This window comes from Pristiophorus japonicus, chromosome 12 (assembly GCF_044704955.1).
Source record: "Pristiophorus japonicus isolate sPriJap1 chromosome 12, sPriJap1.hap1, whole genome shotgun sequence".
NCBI lineage: Eukaryota > Metazoa > Chordata > Chondrichthyes > Pristiophoridae > Pristiophorus > Pristiophorus japonicus.
In genome coordinates, this window is record NC_091988.1 from 155,486,578 (window position 1) to 155,510,460 (window position 23,883).

General features: G+C 44.2%; 1 protein-coding gene across 1 annotated transcript in view; it reads right to left on the bottom strand.

Annotated features, from left to right (window-relative positions):
* The window catches only part of LOC139276880 (uncharacterized), a 129,563-nt gene that overhangs the window by 22,390 nt on the left and 83,290 nt on the right, over positions 1 to 23,883 (bottom strand). Inside the window, exons 12-14 of the mRNA XM_070894878.1 lie at positions 19,847 to 19,958; positions 10,725 to 10,815; positions 5,663 to 5,749 (exon numbers count right to left, since the gene is read on the bottom strand). Coding sequence (XP_070750979.1) covers positions 5,663 to 5,749; positions 10,725 to 10,815; positions 19,847 to 19,958 — 290 coding nt within the window. The remainder of the gene's footprint in view (positions 1 to 5,662; positions 5,750 to 10,724; positions 10,816 to 19,846; positions 19,959 to 23,883) is intronic.

The window sequence follows — 23,883 nt, forward strand, 5'->3', positions numbered from 1 at the left end:
CCGAAATTGCCCCGTGGGGGAGGCCCACCGCTGGCCGGTGCGCCTGACAGCTTTTGCTGTCGCTACACTCTCTGTTTGAAATGGCGACACGGTCACCCTAAAAGGGGAGGGTGCACTGCCGCCGCCGCCATGTCATTTTTTTTTTGTTGGCTGACTACCAGGTCAACTCGATAATTATGCCCCCAGGTTCGGCCGGGCCGCCAACAGGCAGCCTGGAACCCCCTCTTGGGTGCCAGGCCGCTGCCCCAGCCGAAACCCTCCCTGGTGGCCCAGTGGACCTAACTAAAATATCTGCAGAATTCGCAGCGGCCCTCCCCTTTAACTGAAGGGGAGAGACATTGCGTTGATCAGCGACGCGCTGACATCATCAGCACGGCGCAGCACCTCCCAAGCTCATGACCTCCATCATCCAGAAGGACAAGGGCGGCAGATGCATGCCTTGGTGAGTTGCTGCAGTGCATCCTGTAGATAGTACACACTGCTAGCACAGTGCGCCAGTGATGGAGGGAGTGAATATTTAAGCTGATTATGACCTACTCTGCAGTGCCTGTAGTGATCTTCTGGCATCACTTCTGCCAGATGCTTGCTCAAAGTTGAGTCAGGTCGATGGATGGATCATCAACAATGGCATCCAGCGGGCGGAGTAGTGGCTATTTATTGGAACCAATAAGCCTTTTGGTCACAGCTCCCTCCCTGCTCCTTTAAGCTGCTGCATAACCACCTCCTCCCCCACCTCCCCTTAGCTCAAGTGGAAAAACTGTAAGATCCTCCCAAAACTGAGGCAGAAGGGAGGGCAGAATGCCCATCCTAACAAAAGTCCTGCGACAATGAAACCACAGTGGAAAATCTAGGTCATGTTATTGACCAGAACTTTATCCCAGTATATGATTTCTGGTGATGGGATCAATCAGCTGTGATGGATACAGTGACCTCATTTTAAAACAGTTCCTTATATGTGTTTTTTCTCCTTGGGAAACTGTACATGCTTTTTGTAGAAGTGGTCTATATTTATTTTATTTGATACATGCAGTTCTGTACAGATTCTTTTAAAGTGCAGTTTAAATGCCACAAAGTAATTTGTGTAGTCACATAGTTAAATAGTGATTTACATTGACCCGGATTTTGCGGTCAGAATATCGATGAGGCTCTCAGTGCCCACCGCTTTTAAGAAATAAATCGGACAGCAACTTCCAGCGTCCGCATATGCACAGTTAAACACAGAAACCAGCAAGTTGCTGTCCAAACTGCCTAGTTCCCCACAAGCTTTGCTACAAAGATCTCTCACCGAGAGACTTGGCATCGAAACACATGCAACATAGTGAAGTTGTGGTAACATAGAAACTTAGGCCCCAAGTTTCCACATGATAAAAATCGGGCGCCCCTCCGAGCTGGGCGCCCGTTTTTCGCGCCGAAAACGGCGCCGGAAAAAAAACACGCGATTCTGGAGCGCCCTGCAGCTCCATGTCTGCTTGGCGCGGTGCCCAGGGGGGCGGAGCCTACCACTCGCACCGATTTTGTAAGTGGGAGGGGGCGGGTACTATTTAAATTAGTTTTTTTCCTGCCGGCAACCCTGCGCGTGCGCGTTGGAGCGTTCGCGCACGCGCAGTGTGAAGGAAACATTGGCACTTGGCCATTTTTGTAGTTCTTTGTAGCTGTTTAATTTTTGAACATTTTTTAATAAAAGCACATTGCCCTTCCATGATCAGCACTGAGGCTTCTTGCAGCAGTGAGAAGGCTGCAGGAAGCCTCAGAAAGTTGAGGCAGCCGTTTCCCGACAGCCTCTCCCCCCCTGCCGTCGGGAACGGCTGCCTCAACTTGTGAGGCTTCCTGCAACCTTCTCACTGTCTCCTTCCCCCCCCTCCGCCCGCCGTCTGGAACGGCTTCCTCCCCCCCCCCCGCTGCGTTTGGTCGGTTGGTCGGGCCCGCACTCCCTCCCTCCCTCCCCCCCCGCCCGCCGCTTGGAACGGCTTCCTCCCCCCCCCCCCGCTGCGTTTGGTCGGTTGGTCGGGCCCGCACTCCCTCCCTCCCGCCCGCCCGCTGTCAGGAATGGCTTCCTCCTCCCCCCCGCCGTCGAACGAACGGCTGCCTCAACTTGTGAGGCTTCCTGCAGCATTCTTCCTGGCTGAAGCACTTTCACACAGGTAGGAAGATGGTTTATTTAATCTTTTCTTTGCTTATAAATTTTTATTCAGGTTGGATTTATTTGTATAATATTTGTATAAGTATAAATAAGGATTTATTATAGAATTTAATGACTTCCCTTCCCCCCACTCCCCCCCCCCACCTCGTTCCAGACGCCTAATTTGTAACCTGCGCCTGATTTTTGAATGTGTAGACAAGATTTTTTCAGTTCTACAAAAATCTTCACTTGCTCCATTCCAAGTTAGTTTGGAGTACGTTTTCACTGTGGAAACTTTGAAATCAGGCGTCAGTGGCCGGACACGCCCCCTTTTGAAGAAAAAATTCTGTTCCAAAGTGAAACTGTTCTAACTGACTAGAACTGCAGAAAAAAAAATGTGGAGAATTGCGATTTCTAAGATAGTCCGTTCTCCACCAGCTGCTCCTAAAAATCAGGCGCAAATCATGTGGAAACTTGGGCCCATAGAAACATAGAAAATAGGTGCAGGAGTAGGCCATTCGACCCTTCGAGCTTGCACCGCCATTCAATAAGATCATGGCTGATCATTCCCTCAGTAACCCTTTCCTGCTTTCTCTCCATACCCCTTGATCCCCTTAACCGTAAGGGCCATATCTAACTCCCACTTGAATATATCCAATGAACTGGCATCAACAACTCTCTGCGGCAGGGAATTCCACAGGTTAACAACTCTCTGAGTGAAGAAATTTCTCCTCATCTCAGTTCTAAATGGCTTACCCCTTATCCTAAGACTATGTCCCCTGGTTCTGGACTTCCCCAACATCGGGAACATTCTTCCCACATCTAACCTGTCCAATCCCGTCAGAATCTTATACGTTTCTGAGAGATCCCCTCTCATCCTTCTAAACTCGAGTGAATAAAGGCCCAGTTGATCCAGTCTCTCCTCATATGACAGTCCAGCCATCCCTGGAATTAGTCTGGTGAACCTTCGCTGCACTCCCTCAATAGCAAGAATGTCTTTTCTCAGATTAGGAGACCAAAACTAAACACAATATTCCAGGTGAGGCCTCACTAAGGCCCTGTACAACCGCAGTAAGACCTCCCTGCTCCTATACTTAAAACCCCTAGCTATGAAGGCCAACATACCATTTGCCTTCTTAACTGCCTGCTGTACCTGCATGCCCACTTTCAGTGACTGATGAACCATGACACCTCGTTGCACCTCCCATTTTCCTAATCTGCAGCCATTCAGATAATATTCTGCCTTCGTGTTTTTGCCCCCAAAATGGATAATCTCACATTTATCCACATTTACTGCATCTGCCATGCATTTGCCCACTCACCTAACCTGTCCAAGTCACCTTGCAGCCTCTTAGCGTCCCCTCACAGCTCACACTGCCACCCAGTTTAGTGTCATCTGCAAACTTGGAGATATTGCACTCAATTCCCTCATCCAAATCGTTAATGTATACTGTAAAGAGTTGGGATCCCAGCACTGAGCCCTACGGTACTCCACTAGTCACTGCCTGCCATTCTGAAAAGGACCCGTTTATCCCGACTCTCTGTTTCCTGTCTGCCAACCTTACCTATTACTTACCCATTAAAAATGCCAGAAAAAGTTTGGCCTTGTCCATTCAAGTGTAAGTGATTTTTTAATAGTGTGGTAAGTCTTAATTCCTGTCTTAAATTACTGGTACTGAAAATATACTTTTACCAGTGTGGATTCTCATTCCTTCAAATTTTAATTATTGTTGGAGATTTTCTTTAAATTAAAATCAAAAAATGTTTAGACTTTTTCTTTCTGCCTCTTTAATCTCTTTGTTAATCCCATCTTTGTTTTCCTCTCTTTATTTTGCTTTCTGCGCATGATTTTACATTGACTTAAATATTCTAACTTACACTTTCTGGTTTAGACTGCGTGGCTCAGTAAAGATTCTCCAATCTGATTGGTTGAGCTTGCCCTGTTCACACAGGTCCCAGATCACCTGTAGTGGGCGTAGCACTATTTTGGCTCTCTAATTACCATAACTCAGTTTAAAAGCCTACAGAATGTCTATGGGAAAGCGTAAGTTCAATGACTTTCGTTCGCCGCTGACCACAAAATCCGGGCCAATATGTTTACAATCACCATTTGGAGCTTGAGATTATGGGAGCACAAGCCCGCATTTCTGAAACGCTTTGTTCGGCGCAGTCCGGAGCTATCGAAAGGGTTAAAAGTTGGAAGATTCAAGATTGGATTAAAACAGGCTGCTAGACGATATTCAGCCACTGAAATGACTGGGACTGGTCATTTGTCTGTATGTTGAGTGTTTGAGTGTAACTTGTTACTATGCAAATAATAATCTGAATTGTGTCTAGTAATTCATGACATTGTCTGTATTTGAGTGTACCTTGTTACTATGCGAATAATAATTTGATGACATTGTCTGTATGTTAAACGATTCAGAAAGCAGTTAGCTGTGATTTCAGGACAATGCCATTTTGATTCTACATCGTCTGCATGTTAATTGTCTAAATGTACCTTGCAAAGAAATAAGAGTTCAAAGGCTTTTTCGGTACAAAGATGAGAGTTTGACACTGGACACTAGATACTGAAATTTCAGAAGGTGCGTGCCTCACAAGCAGCCACTGGAACCGGAGCAAGCAGAAAGTTCGCTTGTGAAGTGTTTGTGTCTCAGTAACTTTCGTACTTGGTTTTTATAGTATGAATGTCTGAATTGGAAGAGCTGCCTTTGTGAAATGTCGCAGTAGCATTCATACTGGGTTTATTTAGTATGAATGTCTGAATAAAAGCCCCGATCCTGCCTTTACAACAACTGAAGTGTGTGTGTGTAATTCGACATTTAAAGCAACAAAGTGAAAAGAGCAAGACAGCAGTACAACAGAGATTCCACGGGGTCTGTTGCATCACTGGAAGTCCAGTGACTTCCGTCTCTAGCATAGCTATTACATTATACACCACCCACCTAGTCAGTCTCCACTGTGAACTCACCTTAAACCTTGGAGTTAGGCCATTTACATATTCGGGGCAGATGCACTTGCCAGTAGTGGTGCCAAAAGAAATGCCTGCCCCCACTGACCTGGTGTGATTCATTGCTGCTGTTGAGAGGGGGCTGCAGGCTGGTCTGGACAAAGATTCCTGGCCTGGAAAGATTCTACATTGCTGCTCCGTCAACGGTGGACTCCCAATTCAAATGGGAATTAATCTCTCTGGGATCGATTGATTTGGAATGCAGCATTCTGGGCCCACAATGCCCTGCTTCATGTGGGCGTACTTCCTGCTGGTGGTGACAGTGGTGTATCTGGTGAGTTTTGTGGGGTATCCCACCAAAAAGTGGCGTTTGAGTGAAAGGAAGGGATGGACATCCAGTGGCGATGGATTCAATCTCCAGCCCTCTGCTCCTGGATCACCTGATTTATGTCCCATAAAAGAACAGAACTTCTCAGCTCTTGTCTTCAACTTAGTTGCACATATCAGTCTTGTTTAACAGCACAAATGAAGTGGAGATTTCCTTTCTGCTATATGCACATTTACCGTCATTATCATTGTACAGCAGTGCTTACCGGCTGAAGGTCATCAACTGTTTCTGGAAATTCTCGTATTGTAAGGATGAGATCCAGTCTGTGACTCAGATAGGGAATGTTGCACATCTATAAAGCAAGTATAGCATGCATAATATGGTTAATGAAGCACCTAATGTAACATTTTATAATTTAATTATATAAGTTAAACACCATTAAAAACTCAATTTCACTATTCCTATTATTGTTAAAGCCAATGCTCACATTGGATTCTGGCACAGAATATAAATTAGTATTAGGATACTGAGCCAGCAGGACATTATTTTGTCAGTTCGACTTTGGTCCGTGGTGAGTCAGCTGGGGCCACTACAATTGATGTCCGTGTCACCAGACTAAAAAAGGGGAAATCAGCCAATGTCCCCACTCCAGATTCCCATCCAGTGATCTCTGCACCAAAGTACGTGTGTGGACACTGGATGAGGACAAGATCAAGCACGTCGTGTTCTCTCAAAAACCTATTGTCTAGCCTTATACATGAAGAACGGCCACTTCGCTGAGGAACAAGTAGCTGGCAGACCTACAACTGCACTCCAAAATGAGTTAGTGCCTTCAGAAACAGACAGGAGAAAATTCGAAAAATAGAAATCTGCCATTAACCACCACTTTGAAAAAAGATATTTACAGCGTCTGGGAACTGGCAGGCTCAGTAAATCTCACTCATTTCGAGTTAAGTTCTTAGTTTAAACGTTGATGTATCTTATCCTAATATAAAACAGCCCTATTTCTTTGAAGGCATTTGCTAGCAGTCTCATTCTTGTTGATCAGAAATGTTACCGCGACTATTTCTCAAATGTTGATAGCTCTCCCAGCATTGACTTTTTTGTGTCACTGCTTCTGCTGTCCCCTCTGCTTTGGGGCTATGTTGATGTCAATGATGGATCGGATTAGGCAGTGGTCGATCCAGCAGTCATCAGCTCCTATCATGGCACGGGTGATGCGCACATCCTTGCGATCCCTGGCTCGGACGATGACATAGTCGAGCAAGTGCTAGTGTTTGGAGCGATGCCTTGTATTTGTCCTTCTAGTGGAACAAGGTGTTGATGATGAGAAATTCATGTTCGAGACATTTTGTCAGGAGTAGAGTACCGCTGGAGTTGGCTTTCCCTACCTCCTCTCTGCCAATCACGCCTCCCCAGAGGGCTGTGTCTTTGCCGACCCTGGCGTGGGAGTCACCTAGGGGGATCAGTTTGTCGCCTGCGGGGACGCGGGACAGGAATTTTGTGAGGTTGGAGTAAAAACCCTCTTTGGTCTCGGTCCGTTGCATCGAGTGTTGGGGCATACGCACTGATGACTGTGGCGCATTGGTTCCGGGATATTGTGAGTCGAAGAGTCATGAGGCGTTCGTTAACCCCACAGGGGGAGTCTTTGAGGCGGTCGACCAGCTCGTTTTTGATGATGAAGCCGACTCCGTGAAAGCGGCGTTCTTCCTCTGGTTTCCCTTTCCAGAAAAATGTGTAACCTCCACCTTGTTCCTTGAGCTGGCCTTCCCCTGCCTGCAGGGTCTCGCTTAGGGCAGCGATGTCGATGTCAAAGCGTCTAAGTTCCCAGGCAACTATGGCGGTGCGGTGTTTCAACGAGTCGCTGTTGGAGTTGTCCATGAGGGTCCTGACATTCCAGGTCCCGAATTTCATGTAAACGGAGTGGAAGATGCCTGTGCGTGAGTTCTTTTAACGTGGGATGGCCATTGCACACTGGCAACCACATAGGCTTAGCTGAGCAAGGTCTTTGTCCAGTGGAAAGGGGGTCCAAGACGACTGGAGACCAGGCACTGCTGTATGAGCCCAATTGCCTATGGTGAGATGTTGGCCGCAAGCTTGGCGCTGGGTTGCGCCCTTGATGGTAGGTGGTCCAAGGCTTGATTTGGAACAGGCATTAGGAAGGTCAGTTGTCCGTTGGAGTTCTGAGTGGGAGGTCAGCAAGGAATGGGAGGGTGGAAGAGTCATAGCTATGATGCTCACCAGTCGAAGTGGCCAGGTCACCAGTGGGGAAGGAGAGGTCCAGCCGTCGACGAGGGAGGCCCGTCGCTGGAAGGATGTAGGTTCACCAATGGGGGGATGTAGGCCCACTGCTGGAGGGAGGGGGTGATGTCTCGGTCACCTGGTCGGAGGCTCACCTGCTCGCCGGGCGTAGTCATGAGTAACCCGGTTTCAAATGACTGAAAATGATACTGATAAAACACACCAAACTATTTTCTAGTTATATTGGGATACAGTCTTCAATTCCTTAGTAAAAATTTTTGAAAGAAAATAATTCTTGAAAGTTCCTCCACATTTTTTAAAAGTTTCTTCCAAAGTTTTAAAAGTTTCTCCCGAAAGTTTCTCCCGAAGTTTTAAAAGTTTTCCAAGTTTTTAAAAAGTTTCTCCAGAGGTTTTAAAAGTTTCTCCAAGTTGTTGAGTGTGCAGCTGCCTCAACAGCCATAAGAACACCAAGGAGAAGGAATAGTTCTTTACAAATCCTGTTGGCAGATCGTCGCCCCAGGGAGAGAGCCTAGAGGCTCTGCGTTGAAGCTCTGGAGGCATTGGATTTTGCGGTGGACAGAAGGCGGGTGGTCCTGTACCCGCCAACTGGCAGGAGGCCATTGCCACATATCTGCCACACTATATAGAGGGGAGGTAGTGCACCACTTCACAGGCAGCACTGTGGTCCCCAGGACCCACGCCCTGTGCAGGAAGAAGTTCAACGACCTCACAGCGATGTTCAGGGTGCGTGAAGGCTTCAACAAATGCTGTACTACATCTGTACCACAAGCTTCACACACTACTCAATACACCATAACCTGAGTACTCACCCACCAACAATCTCTATCAACACTCACACCCACATCTCACATCTTGCACACAGGCAGCAGCTATTCAACTATGACAGGCACATCACTCAAACACATTGCACAACATTTACTTACACACTTCCCTTTCTCTTGCAGGCTGGGAGGGGGGAGTGTGGTGGTGGCGGGGGGGGCTAAGCTGACATTAAAGAACTGAGCCATCTGGAGAGTTGAGTGCTGCAGATCATTGGGCGGCAGGTTGTCGGCACTGTGGCCACCAACGACAGCGACCACATTGGGGAAAATAACGGTATGTTAATTCCTAATCCTTCTTCTCACAACCCACTTCCCCCTCAGCCCACAATCTTTTCTCACTTTCAAGCTACTCATGCTGTATGCATGCATTTCTGCCTTCCTGTCCCCCCTCCCATCACCATAATCTGACTAGTGCCTTTCTGCTTTCAGATAATCAGCAAGCACCCGAGCAGCCTGTCCCCAAGGGTACCGCAGAGAGCGAGGGGGAGAAGAGGAGAAAGAAGAAGACACCGTGTCACTGCATCTGTCACTTGTAGACGCCAGTTCAGATACTGGCACTAGACGTTCTTTAGAGGCTGGACGAGTGGGGTGCAGCAAGGTCAGGGGGAAAAGGTCGGTCGGGGGCCAGCTCCGTGGAGGGAGAGTTCTGCTGCACAGGATTCAGATGAGGACCTCGATGTGGAGGCCTTCAGAAGAAGGGCGATGGGTATTCACAAAAAATGACAGGTGCAATGGCAAAGCTGTCAGACAGCTTCTCGACAATGGCAAGCAGCATGGAGGGGTCCGCCTCCAACATTGGACAGGGCTCTGCGCAGAGCATGGAGTCCAGGGTTTCCAGTCTGGAAATGACGGTGCACTCCAAGAGAGACCGTGGCGACCTTGTCGTGATGGCGCGCAAGATGAGCGACGTCACAGCTTCCGTTGCAGCACAGGCAGAAGTGACCCAATGTCTTAGTGCTGCAGCGGAACCGCATATTGCTCTCATTCAGTCTCAGCATGATGCCACCCAAGCTCTGACTGCTGCCACGGTGGCTGGGTCTACCACCGTCTACTGGGGCTTTCACAGTATCGCAGCAGGCCACCAATCTGTACTCCAACAGATTGTTAGCAATGCTGAGGCGCCGCCCCGGGGGAGTGACCGTGGGTCTGCAGAACAGGTACCTGTGGTTCTCTCTCAGGATGGCAGCATTCCTACTCCCATCACTGTCACTCCGCCATTGCCCTTGCCGCTCAGCCACCCAACCCAGACTGCTGCCGCCCTTGAAGTGGTGCAGTCTACAGCTGGGCTTTCTAGGTCCAAAGCTGGTAAAGATTGGCCTGGAACGCCATTTGAAGTCTCCCCCATTAAGCTCCGCTGCCTTTCACCAGTCATGCTGCAGCCACTGGGGGTGCACTGCGTAGCAGCACCAGAGCAGGAAAAGGAACACAAATGACAGGCACTAAGGGATTGCACAAAGGTGATTAGTTAATAGTATTCATGTAAATAATTGTAATCTCTTTATAGACAACATTTATTGTGTTTGGAATCTTTTGCCGTGTCTCTCATTCCAGCTTTGCACCCAGGAGGACAATGTGATATGGCGTGAGACAGGGATGGTATGATGGAGATGTGGTGAGCTATGGGGATCTGGGTTTTTTTTCATGCAAATCGGAGCCTGATGAACCCATCACAGAACTCTGCCACCGACTGCAACTAGACATCCAGCCTCAGACCAGGGTGACCACAGCTCTCCCAGTGACAGTCTCGCTGCCTCCACCCTCACTCCTGATCCTCCTCCTCGTTCTCTTCCTCCTCGTCCTCATCCTCCTCCTCCTCATCCTCTTTCTCCTCCTCTTCTTCTTCCTCCTCCTCCTCCTCATCCTTCTCTTCCTCGTCCTCTTCTTCCTCGTACTCTTCCTCCTCATCCTCCTCCTCGTCTCTCTCATCCTCCTCTCCCTCATCCTCCTCCTGACGTGGTCCCATAATCCCCAGTAGCAACCTCTGAAACTTCTCTCTTGCCCCTCTCAATAGCAATGGAGCAAAACCCATTCCGGAGGTCTAATATCAAAGCCCATGTTATTGAACATATTTTTACAACTCAACATTTTGCACAGGTAACACTCCCACTGTCCCCAACAATACTGGAACACTGTTCCAAATAGTATTTCCATCCTTCTTATAATCTACAATCCATTTCATAATTAATTATTTGTTCAGTAACTTAGTTAATGCTGGAAAGCACAGGATTAAATAAGACTACTTACCACCATCATATATTGGTCAACAATATGGAGGTCAGACTGAGGGCCTTTGTACGTTTTGTACTTTTCAATATCATCCAGCGTGGGAACATATCTGATTTATAAAACAAGTACACAAGTTACATTTCTGAAATGCAATTAATAAAATCAAGCTTATAAAAGATAGAAAACTGATTGAAAGTAGGTTTTCGAAGAAACTCTAATACCTGCCCATTAAGTTCATTTCCATATATTGCAACCTGAAGTATACAGAAGATACTCAGTGAGTTAACAGCAGAAATCCAATCATGGAAATTTGAGTAGGTCATTTCCGTTGTCATAATGCTATTGACCGCTTGATTTAATCGCTGAAGGAATATCAGTTTGTGCTGAAGAACCTACAATATTACCTGCTGATGAACTACTGAAAATTTCACTATGATGTATGTACTAGTCATGGAATTTGCTAATATCGTGAACAACACTGTAAACCTAAGGAAAGCACAGACAGCTTAATTGCTGGAAATGAAATGAGGCCATTGTAAATCACTCAGTTTCCTTCCATCTCTGGTCTGGCTAGCTCGAAAAAAATCATTGACAATCCAATGCATAATCCATGGCCAAATAGTTAAAGGAGCCACACGGGGCAAAAAAAATGATAGGGTACATTGGTCAAGAGTAGAGTTTCTGCTGAGTGAGTTACTGATGACAGGTTACGTCATCCTGTACTGACTGCCTGTATTCCAGACTTTTATTTTACTTTTTATGTTGTTAAAAGCCTTGCATACCAATTTGGAGAGAGGATGGCGAAGTTGAAGATGCAAAACCTTCCTTTGACTCTTGCCTTAGTCACAATCCGTTCTTTGTCTGGAAATTGTGTGTTGGAAAATCCTGAAATTCTATATCTTCATTGGCAATGTCACTGAAGTCATGTATTTGTAGAGGCAGTTTTTTTCCAGTGTGAATGGTGCCAGATTTTGCTTCCTTGTAAGTGAGGGAGTTGTTATCTGTAGTTACTCCCAAGTTTCTCTGATCAGCTGGTGTGCTCAGGATTGATGCTGGTGGCCAAGTGGTTCCAATATGGATTTCCTACTCGGTGGCACATGGGCAGAAGTCAGACTGGGGATTTCTTGGTCTGGGCCAGGCTACAGCTTTGTTTTACTGCTCTACAGTCTGGAGTTGGAGAAGCGGTCCAGGGTTAGCGGGCGGTGGGGAGGTTGATTTTCAGGACCTGATTTTGAGTAGCATCCCTGTATTTTCTGCAGCCTTTCCGAGGGCCATAGCTGCACATGACCATTGCCTTTTTGAGGCTGCTGCTTGCTAGTGCATTCTTTTTATTTAGGAAACAATTAGCATCTGGCACAAGCTCCTTCTTCATGCTGCTGCACTGAACATGAAGTCACCTGAAGCTTATTTTCACTTTGAGGAGAGTTTTCTTCCATATCGTCTGCCCCTTGATATGTGTAGTGGATAAGGGGATAAGGGGTTATGGGGAGTGGGCAGGGAAGTGGAGCTGAGTCCATGATCAGATCTTACTGAATGATGGTGCAGGCCTACTCCTGCTCCTAATTCTTATGTTCTTATTAGGTAGCTCTGTGTGATGTGATTTATATCTAATAAGCTGGCTGATCTGATTACTCAAAAGCAAAGTCCCAAGTGAGTTATGCTTTATGTCAGAATGGGATATAAATCATATCCCGTCGGCATATAATATATTAGTTTATATCATACATTAAAAATTAATTAGGTAAAGAGACAAAAAAGATGGGTTTAGTGGTACACTCTATTCCTTTGTGGGCTGGCACCGTGCAGTTGGAAGCAGTGCGCGTGTTAATTAGTCTTTCATTGTGAGATATGAGTTCAGAATCATTATGTTTCGATCACTCTCTTCAAATGATGTTGAAAGGAAAAGCAGTAGTGAGAATCAGAATGTGATGTCATCCCTGTGAAATTTGCAAATAGGAATATTTGTTCAAATAAATTTTACAAAAAAAGAGATTACACATTCCTCCGTTCACAAGGTTTATTGGAAAAGTAGATGTGTATGAGTGGTAGAGAACATGGCTACTAGTGTCCATGTTGACTGGTACTACTCTTCAATAAAGGTGGTTAAAAATGCTTGTAAAAAAAATGAGAAACATTAATACTTTGGTCAAGAAGGAGTGCCTAATGTATAATTCCACAACTACAAAGCCACATTGAAAGATAAGTATTTCACAGAAATTCAGACTTGGCATGAGCGAGGATTACAAGCAGGAAGTGTTTTGAGGAGTAATGAGGGCAGCGATTCGCACTGGAGTTTTATGACCAGATACATGGGTTTAGCAGCCATTCCTGGGCATTTCATGGAGGAGCATGAGGAGAGGGAGGTCCAAGGGCACAGAAGCCATGGGAGGCGTATGAGTCACAACAGGTATCATCCCAGGGAGCAGGTCTACTGCAACAGTCAGCTGCCTGGTGATGATGCAAACCCCACTACTAAAGAAGCACAGGCTCACCAGGAAGATTGTGATTAGGATGTGCAATCTATTTTCTTTGGATCTGCAGGGACAGTGAAATATCTAAATGCATTACTCGTGCCACATGGACCCAGGCACTCACAGAGGGACATCAAACACATTACCATACTCCCAGTTATATATCTCAGCAAAGACCAGGAGCAGATCAGTCACTCAGATAAGTGTGCGTCTCATTGCCCAGTTCTTACAGCAAGTGTTGGTATTGGCATAATTATTTCCATTTGGACATATTTATAATCACAGAATTGCCTCGACATTTTTTGTTCTGTGCTGCATGTTTTATTTGCCTTTTAGGCAACTAACAGCATCTTTTCGACACAACGGGAGTGGAATTGGTCAACGGCTGAAGCACAAACAGGCTGATTTTCTTTTCCAATGGACCTACGTTACTGAGGTCACCACTGCAGTTGTACTGGTGTTGCTATGTGCTCATGTGCCACATAGCAGCAAGCATCTGAATGCTGTACTTCTCCAAATTATCCAGATCGCTTTCAAATGCAAGGAGACAAGTGACAAGTGACTCCTCAGTACAGTTTCCTGCTGTAAACAACCTGTATTTGGAAAAGACCCAATAAAATCTGTGCTCCGATACAATTCAGTGGCATCAGGCAACACACTGAGGTCCCCCCTCCCTGCTGAGGTTGGCCCCACATCAGCCTTCGCCACTTCTAGCCCTTCCTCACCAATATTTAAAAAAACACTTGCATTTAAAAAGCACCTTTCACAACTAAAGGATGTCCCAAAGCGCTTTACAGCCAATGAAGTACTTTTTGAAGTGGAGTCACTGTTGTAATGTAAGAAACGCGGCAGCCAATTTGCGCACAGCATGCTCCCACAAACAGTAATGTGATAATGATCAGATATCTTCTTTAGTGATGTTGATTGAAGGATGAATATTGGTCAAGACAACAGGGATAACTCCCCTGCTCTTCTTTGAAATAATGCCGTGGGATCTTTTATGTCCACCTGAGAGAGCAGACGGGGCCTTGATTTAATGTCTAATCTAAAAGACAGCACCTCTAACAATGCAGCACTCCCTCAGCACTGCACTGGAGTGTCAGCCTAGAATTTTGTGCTCAAGTCTCTGGAGTGGGACTTGAACCACCAACCGTCTGAATTGAAGGCAAGTGTGTTACCCAATGAGCCACAGCTGATACTCCACTGCAGTTGTATTGGTGTTGCTATGTGCTCGTGTGGCACATAGCAACATGGCTCTGAATGCTGGACTCCTCCAGATTATCGAGACTGCTTTCAAATGCCAAATGCTTCAACTTGTGCTTCCTCATACTTATCAGTATCAACATCTTCCACAGTGTATATCTGTGATAGTGCCTGCTTCAACTGGGGGTGACAATTGGTCCGCAGGTGGCTGACTGAGTTCTCCTTAGCTCTGTGAAGAGAAAAGATGGCATATTGTGAGTATGCAAGAAACTTTGCCATATTGATAATAGTGCATGTAATGGCATTGCAGTAATTGCTTGTGCATAAACAACGTGTACAGACATGCTGATGTAACATATCAGACAAATCATAGAATATCTGATTAATGTGTTACATAACCACTTTATTTGTGGTATTCCAATCTCAACTGAATCAATCCCTTCCAGACTATATGTGCTCAATAAATCTACCATTCTTTCCTCACATATCATGAGTGCCTACAGATCTGGGGTCCTGCTGCTTGGTAGTTTTGCCATTGAGCATGAGAAAATGGGTTCGAGACACAGTGATTTTATCCTACAGTTTATTTTCTCTCCAATCATTGGGCCTAAAATTGCCTAGGAGTTGCTCCATTTTTTTGGGCAACTTGATTTTTCTAGAGTATCTTAAAAATCCCCATTTTGCACATTCAATTTGCGCCAGTGTAAGTCAGTTAATTAGGATTTTTTGAGTTTAGTTTAGTTTTTTTCAAAAGGGGGCGTTACCAGCCACCTACGCCAGTTTTGGCCAATTAAACCACTTTGGACAGCTAATAGTTGCTCCAAACTAACTTAGGCCAGTGTATGTGGCCACTTGTGGCCGCACAGAAAACCTTTGAAGAGTTCAGAAATCAGGGCAGGTAGCCAGATATAGGGGCGGGAAGGGAAGTGCTAAACAAAGCACAACAACATTCAAGAAGCATAAAAACCATCAAGACGAAATAAAAAATAAAACTTAAGTCCTACTTCCTAACTCGGGCCTGGGAAGTCAGCGGGCCAGCCGATGAGAGAGGCCACTCGGCCAGGGATAGGTGCGGGCGGGACAACCAGCCAGGAGAGCACAGGGAACTGGCCACAGGCATGCAGAAGACACAGGCTGGCTGGGCTGGGCTCCCAGAAGACACAGGCTGCTGGCTGCATGAATCAACGGAACGCGGGCCGACCAGTCGCCTGGTGCGGGAGGCCACTCAGCTGGGGATAGGTGCGGGTGGGAGAGCACAGGGAACTGGCCGATTGCCAATGTTATTCGCTACTGTGCATGCGCGAACGCTCCAATGCACATGCGCAGTGCTGCCGGCAATCTTTCATGTGCAGGGCACTAGCTCTGCCCCCAATGGAATCACCGCGCTGTGCCAAGCCCCGGGAGAGTCAATAGAGCGGCCAGAATCCGGGGACATCTTTTTGGCGCTGTTTTGAGCCGAGGAAGTTGGCGCATCTCACGTGAGTGCGCCGAAAAAACGAGTGGGCTAAATTTGGGCCCATAATATTATACAATTTTCACAATCTGGCTATTTCACTTTACTTATTTGTTACATTCTTGTTAGCATTTGTGTGTCTGTGCAGTATATTTTTGCAAATATTTTGAGAACTACAACTTTCCATCATGTGCTCACATGTCCTGTGTGGCTCTTTACAGTATCATATCTTATCTTTGTGCTTCTCATTAAATTGTGCATCATCTTCTAGATTTCCTGCCTGGTTTATTGAGTGGACAACAGAGCATTAACATTGCCAGTTGCATGTTGCTATGCTTGAAGCTTTCTTTACACATTTGGAGAACTGTCCATCATTTACAATCTGTTCCAGTATTTCCATAACCGTCCAGAACTTACCAGTGAAACTGGCTTTGTGCTGCTGTCGTCTTTTCCCAATGTTATTGTGCATTCCTTAGCTAGATCCTTGGACACTTCAAAATTCATAGGGGTGAAATGGCTCATTAGCAGCTCAGAAGAGTAAAAAGATCATTGCAGCATTTTTGTTGCAATGCGGCGCTATTTTGTCATTACAGCTCATAAATTTACATTTCTCACAGTTGAAACATAGGAATACCACATCTTACAGCTGCTTCATTCACAGATCTGTTAAAAGTTCAAGCTTTACACATATTTTATTAAAAAACATGATGAATGCAACACCCACTGTATGTAGGAATCCTATGGCATAAGTGTTAACCATTCATAGGGCCAAACACTGGCCATGACTTTTTTTGGAGTAAGTTGTTTTTTCTGGCGTAAGTTAGAAAATGCCATTTTCCCCAAAACATTTGCTCCAGAGTAAGTCAGTTAGGTATGATTTTTTTTAGGTCAGTTTTTTTTTTCAAAAGGGGGCGTTCCCAGACACTTATGCCAGTTTTGACCATTTATGCCATTTTGGCCAGCAAAAACTTACTCCAAATCCACTTAGGTCAGCATATGTAGCCAGCTCTGAAAAACCTTGCGGGCAGTTAAGAAAAAACAGTGCACAATCAGCAGATATTAGGGGAGGGAAAGGAACTGGAGAGGACCTCAACAACCAAGCAGCAAACATTGCAAGGAAAAGCTCTAACCAATAAAATACATTAAAAAAAATAAGTAAATCCTACCTTATTTTAAAGTCTGCCCGGGTAAGGCAGCGGGCCAGCCTGTGTGTGAGGCCATTCGGCCTGGGATAGGAGAGGGAAGACGCACCAGAGAAGTTGCAGCTGCGCGTTTCATCGCGGGCAGGGGTGTGGAGAGCCCGCCGAGCGATGGGAGAAGCTGCTATGCTTTTCATCGGGGCTGCGATGCTCTTTAAAAATGGCAGAGTGCCAAGTTTTCTCTCTCTACTGCGCATGCGCGCATGTCGGGGCTGGCACCACTGCACATGCGCGAAGGTGCCGGCACTGTTTTCGGCGCGGGCGTTTGGCTCCGCCGCCCACTTCACCATCGACGTCACGCCAGGACTCCGGGGACTGTACACAGCGGCCAGGATGGGGCGAATTTTTCCCGGCACCGTTTCCAGCGCGCAAAGTCGGCGTGCTTGAGGTCAGTGCGCCGACAAAACTGCTTGAGGAAAATCTAGCCCATAGTACTGACCCCCAACACCAAAGTCCCACTTTCTTGTTCAATAGTTCAAAGCCATACTGATGACGAGACTCGTTTAAGCATTCCCTTTCTGATGTTTAATTATTCAGAAGGGATGCACTGGTTTCAGGATCATTGATCCTTTAATCTCCAAGTGACAGTATAGCTCTGGATTAGATTTCACTTTTCCATAATGTTAGACCTTTCATTAGATATTATGAAGACACCAGTGTCCTCTGAGTGGACTTAGGCACTGCACTGTTGAGTGGTCATCTTGTGAAATCCTCCAGCATTGGTGGGACAAGCCCATTTTTTTTTTTTTGAGTGATAGATTATTTTGCTGGGAGTGGTACTGCTTCAGTAAGTTTCCATGAAACTCATTTTCTATCTATTCTAGATAAAAATCAGTCATAAATTGAACAGTTTTTCAATGCTAGAATTGTTTTTTTATTAAACTCAGTATGACTGTCATTCCAACTCACTTTATACAAATGTGTGAAACACCCAGAAAAATTGTTTCCATGTCACAATGTTATCAGATCCATTTAATACTTCTTTTAATACTGAGTCAGAAGGTTGTGGGTTCAAGTCCCACTTCAGAGATTTGAACACAAAAATCTAGGTTGACACTCCAGTGCAGTACTGAGGGAGTGCCTGCACTGACAAAGGTGTCGTCTTTCGGATGAGATGTTAAACCGAGACGCCCTCTGCTCTTTCAGGAGGATGTAAAGGATCCTATGACACTATTTTGAAGAAGAGCAGGGGAGTTATCCCTGTTCTCCTGACCAATATGTATCCTTCAATTAACATCACTAAAACAGATTATCTGGTTATTATCACAATGGCCCAGAAATTCTGGCCTCTCCAGGTCTGTATGAAATGCGCACGGATCTGGCGAGGCCTCGCAAATGCCAGTTTTCGGGGCACAATGCGCATGCGCCGTAAATGTGTCAAGATTTCTCTAAACAGAATCTACAGGCGAAGGATATCTGCATGGCCGAGATTGGCCTATTTGCCCAACTCATGCCCAGCGAATGTCCTTCAAACTTTTACACCTGGTAAAAGCAGGTATATAACCTACTTTTACCAGCATAACACTTTTAAATCATATAAAAATTAAAGTTAATAATTCATTCATTTTTATATTAAAAACTTTCACCACTAAGGTAAGTTTATTTTTAACCCTATTAAAACACATTAAAAAAAATTCCCCACAAAATGTATTTTTTCTAAAACAATTAATTATAATTAATTTTAAATATGTGCAGGTATTTTTTTATTCATTATGCTGTGTTTCAGTGTTTTAGGAGTGTATTTTAATTGATTTTAATGTGAACTCGTAAAAACGGAATTCCCATTATTATCAATGAGAATACTGCATCGTGATTGGTGGTCCAGGCCCACGTGACTCCAGCATATATACGTACCTATCTGGAAGACATCTCACCGTGGGCTGCACAGCGAATCTAGGCTCCTGACCGGAATCCTACCTTCCTCCAGGACCACCAGGTACTTTCGTAGATTTTTTTCGGGTCGGTGGCATTCATATGAAGGAAGCCTCCATTGTTGTTTGTGGGAGCTTGCTGTGCGCAAATTGGTTGCCATGTTTCCAAAAGTGACAACACTTCAAAAAGTACTTCATTGGCTGTATTGCACTTTGCAACGTCGGGTGCTCGTGAAAGGCGCTATATAAATGTAAGTCATTTTTGCTTTTCTTTCCTTCTCTCCATTTTAAAGATATTAGATAAAGAGCAAACCTCATCATTATATGAGGGTATGGGTGTGATAGCCTAATGGTTGTGGTACTGGGCTTGGAATTCAGATGGTCGGGGGTTCAAATCCAACGATGGCAAACTGTGAAACTGGATTCAATATATCTGGTAATTTCTGGGTTCTGGAACCACCAAAACTTCCAGATTGTTGCCAGTACCCACATGGTTCACTAATATCCTTCAGGTAAAAGAGCCTGGTACCCCTGTACAGTTTAGCCACTGTGTGGCCTCAGTCTCATGTGATATGGTTGACTTTTAATGCTCACATTGGATGCTCAATAAGTACTACACTTGCCAGAGTTGCCCGCATTCCAAGAACAAATTAAAAAGAAAATCCACTGAGTGCAGGACAGCTGTAAGACAAAATAAATGAAGTAACAGTGATGAGATAACATCAAGTGTGGGTTTTAAAAGACTGTAGATTGTTGAAGGAAGACTGAGTGAAATAAGTAGTAACAATGGTTTGAAGATCTGGTAAATTAAGGTAATTAGTCTTGTTTTCAAACCAGTATGTGGGTAATTCACCACTCACAATGGCAGCCATACAGCTCCCTCTCTCTTCCATCATTCCTGAATGGTGCAACTGAATAATTATCCCTTTCTCTGAAACCTTACCTCCGTAAAGAAGCAATCTGCTCATTTGTTAATCCACCATTTTCTTCTCGTAGTATGAGCAATTTCTCCCTCAGTTGGGACACTTTGACAGGGAAGCTTTTCAGAAAAATGTCTTAAAAAACAGAAGAAAAAAATATTTTAAATTATTCACTGTCCATAAATTATGAAGCCCATTTTAATTAGGAGAAACTCTACAAAACCTGTTTCCATTTATTTTCCAGTCTAATAGCTTGCACATGCTATCTTTTCCCCCCATTTTATTATAACTTAATTTTTATTTTACTCTAATCGATCTATTCTAATGCTTTTTATTCCCAAGAAAATTCAAAACATTTTAATTACCTGCATCTTTCTTCTGCAGCATTATCAACATTCATGATTTACCGATTTTTAATTGTTTGCGATTCAAGCAAGGTTTAAAATATGTAGAAAGTTCCACTTAAATAATTTCCCGCTTGAATTGTGAGCATTCAAGACATTTGCATGAATCGCCAACTCACAAGTGAATTGTAAGTGTGACATTGGTGCTCCAGGCTCTTACTGTGCTATTTAAAGGTACAGCAGATGTCAAAAATGGGCTATGGTGGGCTGCGAAAGTAAGTGGTTGCATCATAGAGGTGACAAGGTCAACAGTTAACATGTAAAAAAATATCAAGCCCATAAGTGCCACTAGCTGCTGAATACTCATTTGCCCAGAGCTAGAATGTGGAATGCACTACCACAAGAGTAGTTGAAGCAAATAGCATCGATGGATTTAAAGGGAAGCTCGATAAGTACGTGAGGGTGAAATAAATAGGTTCTGTTGATAGAGTTAGAAGAATTAGAGTAGGAGGAGGCTCATGTGGAGCATAAACGCTGGCACAGACCAGTTGGAGTGAATGGCCTGTTTCTATGCTGTACGCTTGATGTAACCCCAGAGACTTGAGCACAAAAATCTAGGCTGACATTCTGGTGCAGTACTGCCCTGTCTGCCCTCTTACGTGGATATAAAAGATCACATTGCATTATTTCGAAGAAGAGCAGGGGAGTTATCCTGGGTGCCCTAGCCAATATTTATCCCTCAATCAACATAATTTGAAAAAAAAAGATTATCTGGTCATTATCACATTACTGTTTGTGGGAGCTTGCTGTGCGCAAATTGGCTGCTGTGTTTCCTACATTACAACAGTGACTACACTCCAAAAGTACTTCATTGGCTGTAAAGTGCTTTGGGACGTCCTGAGGTCATGAAAGGCGCTATATAAATGCAAGTCTTTTTTTTCTTTTAACTCAATGATGTTGCCCAGATCAGTTAACACTCTATGATGTGATAGTGAATTGGATTATTCATTTTGTAAAAATAGGATCCCCACCCAAAATCTAAAGCAAAGTAGATACCTCACTGGGTTTAAAAAAATGTTTATGTCCATTACCCCATCCTCATTGACCTACATGAGCTTCACATCCCTCAGTGTCTCAAGTTCAAAATCCATGTCATCGTCTTAACATCCCTCCATGGCCTCTTGGATTTTATTGTTATTGTATTAAATATTTTTTTAAATGGAAGTGAAACTTCTTGAAGAAAATCTTGGGAGAGAAAAAGGCAGTAGATGCCTCTTGTAAGATGTCATAAGGTTTGAGAGTCTAAATCAAGGGAGAAAAAAAGAGACTTGTATTTAAATAGCACTTTTCACAAACTCAGGGTGACCAATGAAATACTCTTAAAGTGTAGCCACTGTTGTAAAGTAGGAAACGGGGTAGCAATTTGAGTACAGCAAAGTCCCACAAACAGCAATGCGATAATGACCAAATAATTTGTTTTAGTGATGTTGGTTGTGGCCAGGACACTGGAGAGAACTCCCTTGCTCTTTTTCCTGGTAAATTGCAGCACCAGGGCGGAGAAAGGAAGTATTCCTCCCGACCACCACCATCAACTTTACTGAGTTCTTGGTCTCATCCACACTGCTGTGCAGAGGCGAGGAGGACAGAGGTCTGCCACAATGCAGAAGAGAGTCATTATATATCACTGTTATTGGTCACTGGCTGGGGATTAAAAGTAGCTTCAGCAAAGGCCTGGGAGCAGGTTGCCCACTCTAAGCTACCTGAAAATAAAGGTGAAAACATACAAAAAGATAGAAACGTTTTATACCTCTGACAGAAAGAAAGTGAGCAATAAACAAGAAAAGTAGACAAACACAGCTATTAATATCTGGCAAATCTTTAGGTGTGAGATTTCCTGTTGTGAGTCAGTTGCATGCCCAATGCGTTACCTCACTCCATAATATAAACACCTGAAGTGCCTTGGGATGTTTTTCTATGAAAAGTGCTACACAAATGTAACTTGTTGATACTAAAGCTGGCAACAGCAACCATCACATGGATTGTGGGAATCCATCAATGTATTCTGATTTCCTCCTTCAACATAGTCCTCATTTAAGACACCACTTCAGCATTTTATAAACACAAGCGCAGTGGAAACCCCAACCAGATTACCAGCACTCCATCAAAAGCTTTTTTTCCCCATCCAGCTCCTACACACTGCCTGCTCTTCAGCCCTCTGCCTTTCATGATGTGTCTCAGTCCATTTTTTTTACCACATTACAATCACATAGATATCTACATAGCCGTGACCATCGCCTTTGCATAGGATTACCTTTAAATGGTTAGATTTAGGAGATGCTTTTATGTTGTTCTTTTAGTTCAGATTCCAGAAGCCTGGCATCCATGTGCCGGCTCCCAGTGTTTATGGTAAAACTGCTTTCTGGAGTCCAGTGGCAGACTTGTAGATCCAGACTGAAGCTCCCACTATCCTGCCCTAGTCATGTTTCTGAATGCCAGAAATTTCTGAGATGTAAAGTGGACACCAAAAGTTAGACTGTTTTTAAATGAAGGTTTACTTTATCCACTCACTCCCACACCTGATGGCGTGCAGACATTAATTATCAAAGCTGCTAAATTTTTGACAAATTTTCATCATCTGCAAAGCAAATCGCAGAACTCCAGCCCACCACCCCACCTCTTACCCTGTCTCATCCCGCCCCTTGTCCGATTTTAGAATTTACAATAGCGGTGACCCAGTTTTTCCTACATTTGTCAGAGTTCGTTGTCGCTTGGATCAGAAAGACATCAAAGCAATTTACTATCTTCAGACTTGTATAAACATGGATTTGAAACAATAGTGTGGCATTCCTAATATCAAAAAAATATGACTCACTCATCATGTAACATTTCTCTTGAAATGAAAGAAGCTAATCAGTGCTTAATAGAATCTTCTTCACAGAAAATTTATTCCGGATTACAAATTTTAAACAATCATAGCTTTAGGATGGATCATTTCATTTTAATGATTTAAAAAGTGCTAGAAAATGAATTCAATCTCCAGGTAATAAAAATATGGGGCTCAATTTTCCCAGGTCATTTGCACTTTTTTGGCGCGCGCCGTTTTTTGTGGTCTATTTATTTTTTTCAAAGCTTCCCCCTGCGATCTGCGCCGGCATAACTGACATCATTACGATTTTTCGAGGCCAATTACTTTTGACGTCCGTGAATGCTTTACTGCTGCCTGCGGGCTCAGCGACAACTATTCCACATGGAGCATGTTTACTGTTTGAAGCTGTTCCGTAATGTGTTGTGTTAATGGAACAAATGATGGAAATTATTCTTGTTTACTTCAAAAGTTGTTTTAATAATCGAACAGATAATGGAAGTAATTCTTCTTGAGTTCCAAAAGTTGTGTTATAAATGGAACAAATAATGGAAATGATTCAGTTTTAATGTAAAATATATGTTATTCAAAAGTTTAACAGTTCTTTTGTACTTAACTTTAAGAAAATTATTCTTGTATCAAACTTTACTTTAAGATCACTATTTAAGATCACTTAAAAACTTTAAGATCACTTACAAACTTTTAAACTTGTAAATTTACATAACTTACAAAAAACTTTTAATTTGAGAACAGTTACAACAGTAACAACAATAACAATAACAGCAACAGCAGCAAAGAAAGGCTGCACCCATCTCTCCTCCACCTTATTCTAAGACCGCCCACTGCACTTGGT